The sequence below is a fragment of the Microtus ochrogaster genome, chromosome 19, assembly GCF_000317375.1.
Source record: "Microtus ochrogaster isolate Prairie Vole_2 chromosome 19, MicOch1.0, whole genome shotgun sequence".
NCBI lineage: Eukaryota > Metazoa > Chordata > Mammalia > Rodentia > Cricetidae > Microtus > Microtus ochrogaster.
In genome coordinates, this window is record NC_022021.1 from 28,614,207 (window position 1) to 28,623,041 (window position 8,835).

General features: G+C 39.4%; 1 protein-coding gene across 1 annotated transcript in view; it reads left to right on the forward strand.

The window, feature by feature from the left end:
- Positions 1-8,835, forward strand: part of Nup155 (nucleoporin 155) — a 51,374-nt gene that overhangs the window by 18,508 nt on the left and 24,031 nt on the right. Inside the window, exons 14-19 of the mRNA XM_005356604.3 lie at positions 597-707; positions 1,510-1,604; positions 3,132-3,220; positions 3,881-3,943; positions 6,316-6,463; positions 8,286-8,352. Of these exons, the coding sequence (XP_005356661.1) occupies positions 597-707; positions 1,510-1,604; positions 3,132-3,220; positions 3,881-3,943; positions 6,316-6,463; positions 8,286-8,352 (573 nt within the window). The remainder of the gene's footprint in view (positions 1-596; positions 708-1,509; positions 1,605-3,131; positions 3,221-3,880; positions 3,944-6,315; positions 6,464-8,285; positions 8,353-8,835) is intronic.

Sequence of the window (8,835 nt, forward strand, 5' to 3'; positions counted from 1 at the left end):
ATTTGTGATTTAACTCTTTATTGAAAACTTTTTCGTACAGACAAGTTTCAAGTAGTCAATAACAGTTATTTTTTAGAATTTGTTTTGTGCTGAACTATTTTTTTTTCTGCTTGAGATTTATTTAAAAAATAAAACTTTCATGTTTTTCTAGTACGTTTATAATTTTGTTCTTGAAACCTTGGGTCTGTTTGGAATGTATCCTGGTTAATGGATGCCTAAGGATCCAGCTTTTTTTCTATGAATAGACATATGTGCCAACATATAATAATGATATGAATAATCTAACTAATTCTCTGATTTGAGGAGCAGCATGAGAGGGGCAAGATTATTAATTTTTTGTAGATATGAAAATTGAATATAGATTGATTGTTGTGGCAATCTTGCCTGGTTTTTTTTTGTTTTGTTTTGTTTTTGTATTGTTGGAGTAGCTTATTGTTAAACAAGGCAGCAGTCAAGTGTTAACAGCCAGGCTTTTGTGTGTATCACTGGCTGTGCATGCCAGGCTAGAGCTCTGCCCCTGAGCTACCTCTCCAGCCCTCCGCCAGTCAGGCCTGCCAGTGGTGTACTCATGTTCTCTCTCACTGTTGACTTCTCAGGGTAGTCTTATGTTTCACAAACTTAGACCGGTGGACCAGCTGAGACATCTGCTTGTGAGTAACGTGGGTGGAGATGGAGAGGAGATTGAAAGATTCTTCAAATTACATCAGGTAGTGTGATATTTTAAATAAGGAAGCAATAAGGCTGTCAAAATTCTTTGTAAATTGGAAGTAAAACACTGTAATAGCCAGATTTTCTGTTCTCTTTTGTACTCGAATCAGCGTATATGAACTGATACTGAAAGTAGTAATGTCACAGGGCTTCTCCAGAGCTATCCTCTGATTTTGACAAATCCTTATTAAGGTATACTAGTAAGAATGATATTGAAGTCGTATGCGAAATACAATTTTTTCTAAATGTGCCAGGCATTACTTTATGAGCGTGTATATGTACAGTGTGTTTCAAGCACAGTTGAAGTGAAATGTGAAGACATTAGTAGATAATAGCCATAACTTAATTGGTAGATTTAAATCTGAGAAGGCTTAGTTAAAATTAGTACTGTCTAATTAAAGCTCAGACCCAGGATTCAAACTACCTGCTGAAAATATTCCAAAACTGGAATGAGAAGCTTATATTCACTACACTTAGTTTAGTTTTAGTTTTTACTTTTTGTGTACTGTGCTATAAGGACTGTTATACTGGCTTCTAAAAATCGTGCCTAGCACATGGTAGATACTCAATAATGTTGGCTCTTATTGATAATTTCTTAAAATTAGGAGGATAGATTACTAGAATAAAAGATAAAGAGTAACAGTTGATCAAACCTTAATAAAGAGAATGCATCTTTAATACTGTGCCTGAGCTAAAATTTAAATCTGGGCCGTTTGCTTTATTGATTGATTTTATTACATCAGCAAGTATTTGTTGAACACTTGCTTCAACTTTGGGTTTGTCTTTAATTTTTCCTTACAGGAAGACCAAGCTTGTGCAACTTGCCTTATTCTTGCTTGTTCCACTGCTGCCTGTGATAGAGAAGTATCTGCTTGGGCTACACGGGCATTTTTTAGGTACTCGTCAGGGTGGAGTGCGTGTGTGCATGCATGTGTGTGTGTGTGTGTGTGTGCGTGTGTTTGTTTATGTAATGAGCCACTTCTTTGTTGGAGTCCATCCTCAGAGTAGGACATAGGGCCTTTTACCCATGCTATACAAGCCCTAAACACTCTACCTCTGAGCTACGTCCTTAGTCCCAAAACGTCCATCAACTACCTTAAAAATATTGCAAAATATTGTTATATGGAAGACTTGCTTTTTAAAAAGATTTTATTTTATTGACTTTATATATATATATGAGTGCTCTATCTGCATGTATGCCTTTATGCCAGAATAGGGCACCAGATCCCTCTAGAGATGGATGTGAGCCACCATGTGGTTGCTGGGCATTGAATTCAGGACCTCTAGAAGAGGAGCCAGTGCTCTTAACCACTGAGTCTTCTCTCCAGCTGAAGACCTGCTCTTTTGGTTGGTTGTTTTTTGTTTGAGTATTTGGTGGTACTGGAATTGAATCTAGGATCTTAAACCTGCTAAGCCTAGGCCACTTTTTTTTTTAATTATGTTACTTTTTGTGAATGGGTGTTTTGACTGCATGTGTCTGTGTAGCTCATGCATGCAAAGCCTTTGTGAGCCAGAAGAGTGCAGTGCATTTCATGTGGCGAAACTACCGTGTGGGTGCTGAGTACAGAAACTAGGCAAATTATTCAAATTCATTATAAGAAAAATTATAATGCTGATGGAACAGGCTGATTGGCAGAAGGCGTGCGTTACTGTTCTCTAGGTTTTCTTTGACTTTTGGTCTTGTTTTGCACTTTTCACTGAAGTCACTCCTCTCCGTGCTTTTTTTCTTCCTCAAACATAACCAGTTCTGTTTGACGTGTGTCACTGGCCCTGAGGGATTCTGAGTGCTGGGATTAAACCCGAACTCATCCTTCCTAGTTAAGCAGTGTTCCACTAACCTTTGCACCAAGGTTCAGAGGTTTTCTTTTTGTAAAATATTTCTGAGAATTTAAAGTGTGAGTGCACTGTATATGTTTTAAATGTTTAGGGCTGGAGTGATGGAAAAGGAATTAAAAGCACTGGCTGCCCTTTTAAAAGATCCAAGTTCAAGTCCCAGCACCCACATGGCAGCTAACACTACCTGTCACTCTGTTTCCCAGGGATCTGACCCCCTCCTGTAGCCTCCATGTGCAAGGTGTACGTGGTGCACAGGCATACACAAAGACAAATCTTTAAAAAAACATTTTGAAATTTACAGCTAATCATATTCTATCAGAGATTACTGTGTCATTTCAATAAGTAAATTACTCGCTACATATCTGTAATGTGTTTATACATTAGTAGCGGCCCTCTAATTTCCTGGTTGCAATTTCAAGTCAACATTAATTGAAAAATTATGCTAGATATAACTCTCTCTGCCGGCACCATACCTTAAAATGTCTGCCATTAAATAAATAAGCTAAAAGGAGCACGAGTTATCCATCCCAGCTTGTCCCAGTTACAAGAGCATGGGTTAATAAGTCATTCTTTTGTCACACAAATAGATATGGTGGTGAAGCACAGATGAGATTTCCAGCTACTCTTCCCACTCCAAGTAATGTTGGTCCCATCCTGGGGTCGCCAATGTATTCAAGTGAGTATGGAACATTAAACTGAAACTTGGGTTATGTTTTTAAAATGTTGACATACTTTATGCAATAGAGAGTTTTGTTGTTCTTTTAGTATTAGTCTTAGTATCTGTATTAGTAATGAGTAAGTCTAGATAGTTACTGTTGAATCTAGTTTTGTTTGTTTGGTATTGGTTTTTTGTTGTTTTGTTTTGAGATAGAATCTTTCCATGTAGCCTTGGTTAGCATGGAACTTGCTCTGTAGACCAGGCTGCCTTTAAACTCAGATTCGCTCTGCCTCTGTCTCCCAGTGCTAGAATTAAAAGTGTGTGCTGCTACCACACCTTACAATATTGAGTCTTTAATGAATACTAAGAAGCACTATAAATTGTAACTAGTAGTGTTTACAGAGTTTATTTAGTATTAAAAGAGAAAGAGATAAAAAAGAAAAGACAAAGAATGAAGAGATGAATAATCAAGTAATAAGAAAGTTTGTATCTCTGTCTTCCAAAAGCTGACTTCCAGGTGCTGACAAGTGCTGACTGGATGAAATTAGGATGTGTCTGATTCTTGTCTATGATAGGCAGTGTTAGTCACAGGCATAGTAGCTTCCTTACATAGTCTGGATCAGATACTTAGCATTGAGAAAGTATTTGACAGATCTCTATTCTCTTTTTCCCTTGCAGGTTCTCCTGTTCCTGGTGGTGGTGTCTACCCAAATCCATCAGCTTTGGGGACACCGTCGCATGGTACTTATTTTCTATGTTCTGGCTTTTTACTTCTGTTCACTTTGAAGAGCTAACATTATTAGTTACTTTTTTTAATATTTTATATTGAGAAGATTAAATTGCCTAATTCCTTTAAAAAAAAAAAAAAGAAAGAGGCTGAGATAATTCAGGTGATAGAATTGCTTCCCATGGACATGAAGACCTGAGTCCGGTCTTCACAGACATGGAACAGCTATCATGGTGATGAGTGCTTGTCATTTCCAGACTGGGAGAGCTGCCTGGCCTGCCAGCTTGACCTACTAGTTGAGTTCCAGGCCTAAGAGAGACTAGTAAACAGGAACAACAACCAAGGTTGCCCTGGCAGCCCAGATACGTACTTACAATCTTGTTTGGTCTGTGGTCACATGCACACACCCTGTACTCCAGCACAGATACAGATACATTCTTACAATCTTGTTTGGTCTGTGGTCACATGCACACACCCTGTACTCCACTGACAGAGTGGCATCCAAGCTAGTTTTCGCATTTGACTATCAATGCCTCACTTAGGAACTCCTGTAACAGGGTGGCATCCTCTCACTGGCATATGGGGATTAACTGGGTCCTGATGACTGTGTTCTTTTTCTCTCCAATATTAGAAACAGCGATTTCAAGTTTTCTTTTTTTCATCCTGCCTTGCCTGCATGTGAAAGTTTAGCTGAAAAAAACAGTTCAAGTCTGTCATAGAATATTATTTTAAGGTGTGTTATATTTGTTTATGCTATGAAACATTTATTTGTTTAATGATGCAAAGATATGTTACTTTTTTTAAAAGATTTATTTGTAATACACACAGTGTTATGTTAGCATGTATACCTACATGTCAGAAGAGGGCACCAGATATCATTACAGATTTTTTTGAGCCACCAAGTGGTTGCTGGGAATTGAACTCAGGACCTCTGGAAGAGCAGTCAGTGCTCTTAACCTGAGCCATCTCTCTAGCCCATGTTGCATTCTTTTATGTTGCATTTGTTTAACTCTGTGAAGCTGTGTTACTTTGCTTGTCTAAAACACCTGATTGGTGTAATAAAGAGCTGAATAGCCAATATCAAAGCAAGAGAAAGGATAGGCATGGCTGTCAGGCAGAAAACAAAAAGAGGAGAAATCTGGGAAGGGAGATAGGAGATCTAGGACAAGAGAAAGAGGAGGATGCTAGGGGTCAGTTACCCAGCCACACAGCCATCCACGGAGTAAGAGTAAAAGAAAGATATGCAGAAACAGAGAAAGAAAAAAGCCCATAGGCTAAAGGTAGATGGAATAATTTAAATTTAGGAAAGCTGGCTAGAAACAAGCCAAGCTAAGGCCGGGTATTTATAAGTCAGAATGAACCTCTGTGTGTGATTTGTTTGGGAGCTGGGTGGCGGGCCTTCAAAAGAGTAAAGGTAAAAACAACAACTACACAAATATACCCTTTTTTATCAAACAAAATGAAATGTCTATCTATTTCTTCCATTATCTTTAAATATTTCCTTTTTTTGTCCAGATAAACCAAATGGATATTGAAATTTCTAAACATTTCAGATTTCTTTTTTAAAAACTTTTTATTAATTTGGGAATTTCATACATGCATGGTATGCTTGAGCATATTTAACCCCAGCTCCTTCCAGAATTACTGTCCCAAAGCTCCACTCCTCAACCTCTCCTCTGTCTACATCCTAATGGACATGGGCCACCCACTGTAGCATACAAGGACCATACCAACCCTTAACAGCCAGAAGCCATCAACTGTTATAGCTCCTAAGCTATGGTAGAGACTTGTGAGCCCTTCTTCCATGCTGGAATGCCGACTGGTTCGCTCTTGTCTAGCCGGCCCGGCAGAGAGCTCGTGATTGTAGCAGTCCTGTCGTGTTCCTCTCTGGCCTCTGGTTCTTACAGTCTTATACCCCTCTCACATTGTGCCTTCTGGTGGTGGGGTGGCGTTGGGCTGTGATATAGGTGTCCCATTGTGACTAAAGATCCACAGGAACTTATGCTCTGCATTTCAACCTCAGTGAATTTCTTAGCCACCATTTGTGACACAAGGAATCTTCTCTGATGAGATCTGAGAGCCTCACTGATCCTTGGAGACAGATGTGGATTAGAGTGCTGTTTGATACTGTGTCCATTTAGCAAAATAGTAGTAGTAAGCTGGAGTTCATGAGCCCCAACGGTGAACCTAGGATTTACTTTTTTGGCTTTTTGAGAGTTTCTCTGTAGCTTTGGAGCCTGTCCTGGAACTCATTGTATAGACTAAGTTGGCCTCGAACTCACAGAGATCCACCTGTCTCTGCCTCCCAAGTGCTGGGATTAAAGGCGTATACCATCACTGCCTGGCCTAGGCTTTACTTTTAAGAGACTTTCTTCTTTGTGTGCAGGTGCTCAGCCTTCTACCATGTCAACTCCAATGTATGCTGTGGGAAACCCAGCAATGCAGGCTACAAGCATGGGTGGTTTGACTGGACCAGAGATTGTGTACTCAGGAAAACACAATGGTATTTGCATTTACTTTTCTCGAATCATGGGGTAAGTATTTTGTAGACTGCTATTGTTCCATTTTGTCTTATTTACAGTAGTGACGTATTGTTTTTTTTTTAATTCTAAGTATTCTGTGTATGTGTGTTTGTGTGTGTGTATATCCTGTTATAATTACCAACCCTTATTTATTTATTTATTTATTTATTTATTTATTTATTTATTTATTTATTTATTATGTATACAACATTATTCCCGCACACCAGAGGAGGGCGCCAGATCTTAGTACAGATGGTTGTGAGCCACCATGTAGTTGCTGGGAATTTAACTCAGGACCTCTGGAAGAGCAGCCAGTGCTCTTAACCTCTGAGCCATCTCTCCAGCCCCAGTGACGTATTCTTAAATCTATATTTGGGACATTACTTAGTGGGTTTTATTTTTTTACGCCCATCCACTGATTAAGATTGTTTTTGCATTGCTCAGCCCTTTAGCTATATTCGTTGTTTTATTTCTGTGCATATAGCCTCAGCTTACATCTTCATGCATATTAATAACTAGCCTCATAGAGCGTCCTGTTTGTAGATTTCAGCTGGAGGTCTGGTCTTACATATGCAACCAGACGTGACAGTAGAAAGAGTTTTATTTATCTTGGCTGTATTTCTATATGCTTCGAGGCCCATTTATCCACTGGTGTGAAATGGCCACACAATTCTTTTCTCTGTATGGTCTCATCCTTCAGTATGACAGTCAAGCTAGTGGCAGGGTTGCAGGAGAAGGTAGAAACTTGCAAAGCCTGTCAGTGCCTCTGTTTACAGCAGTGCCATTCTCTGTCCAGCTTTATCTGGCCAGCCTGATTCAAAAGGTGGGGGGCAGCCTCCGTCCCTTTAAGGACGGGTATGGAAGTCATCCTGCAGAGGGAACAGGTAGAGGGAAGGATGAATGATGGTGGCCCTTGTAGTTCTCCCTTAACTTCTAATTAGCTGCCATGTCTCTCTATATATATTGAGTTACATGTTGAGATAAATACGTGTGTATGTGTATTACAATTTTTATTTTATGTATATAAATGCTTTTCCTGCATGTATATGTATGTGCGCTGCATGTATGTCTGGTGACCATGGAAGCCAGAAGAAGGCATCATATCTCCTGAAAGTGGAGTTACATATTGTTGTTAGCTGTCATGTAGATGCTGGGAACTAAATCTAGATCCTCTGCAAGAGCAGCACATGTTCTTTTTTTTTCTTCTTCTTCTTTTTTTTTTTTTTAGATTCATTTATTTATTATGAATACCGTGTTCTGTCTGCATGTCTGCCTGCAGGCCAGAAGAAGGCACCAGATTTCATTATAGATGGTTGTGAGCCACCATGTAGTTGCTGGGAATTGAACTCAAGACCTCTGGAAGTACTCTTAACCTCTGAGCCATCTCTCCAGCCCGCAGCACGTGTTCTTAACCACTGAACTTTTCTTTAGTAGGCTTTCATTTAATAGACTCATTCTGGAGTAGTAGGGATGTTATGTTTGAAAGTTTTTCTGTTTTTCCACTTTTTTATTGGTGTCCATGCATGATGGAGGATAAGGACATGCCACAATGTACATGTGGATGTCAGAGGACACTTTGGTGAAATCATTTCTCTCCTTCCACCTTCATGTGAGCTCAGGGGATGGCATTCAGGCCACTAGGCTTGTACTACAAGTAAGTGCCTTTTCTTGCTGAACCAGCTAGCTCGCCAGCTCCGTTTTCCATGAAACATAGTAAGTAGTTGCTAAATTTGAAAGTCTGATTAGAGCGTTATGTTCCTACGGAAAAGTAACTGCATGTAATAAAACGTTGCATTCATTTACAGTATAATAATTAAAACACTTTTTGTTCCAGAAATATTTGGGATGCTAGCTTAGTTGTTGAAAGAGTATTCAAGAGTTCCAGCAGGGAGATCACTGCAGTAAGTTTCTGTGTATCATCTCCATCTCCTTGTTTGCATGGAACCAGTAGATGATGTCAGTAGGTAGTATTTCATGTGTCTTAATGTTGCAGGTACCTGCTCTCTCTCTCTAGTTTGGATCTTGTCCCTGTCACTTACTAAGGTTTTTAACACTTCCAGCCTGCTACTCTACTGCAAAGTGAAATGAACTGTCTCTTTCTCAAAGCTGTTGTGAGGGTCAAAGAGTCAGCCTAATATTTAGTCTCCCCATCTGTTCTCACTTCTTGGCATGTACGCTAGAAATTCATAATCTTAGCACTGGTTAGCCTGCGTTCACACCCTTCTCAAATTGCTTTAAATACCTTACAGAGCTTTCTCATCACAACAGACAGGAAAATTTTTCCTTTACTTTTCTTTGTGTTCTGTTCTGTTTTTCCTTCTGGTTGTTGTTGTTTTTCAAGGCAGGGTCTTGCTGTGTATTTCAAGCTGACTTTGATTTGTGGT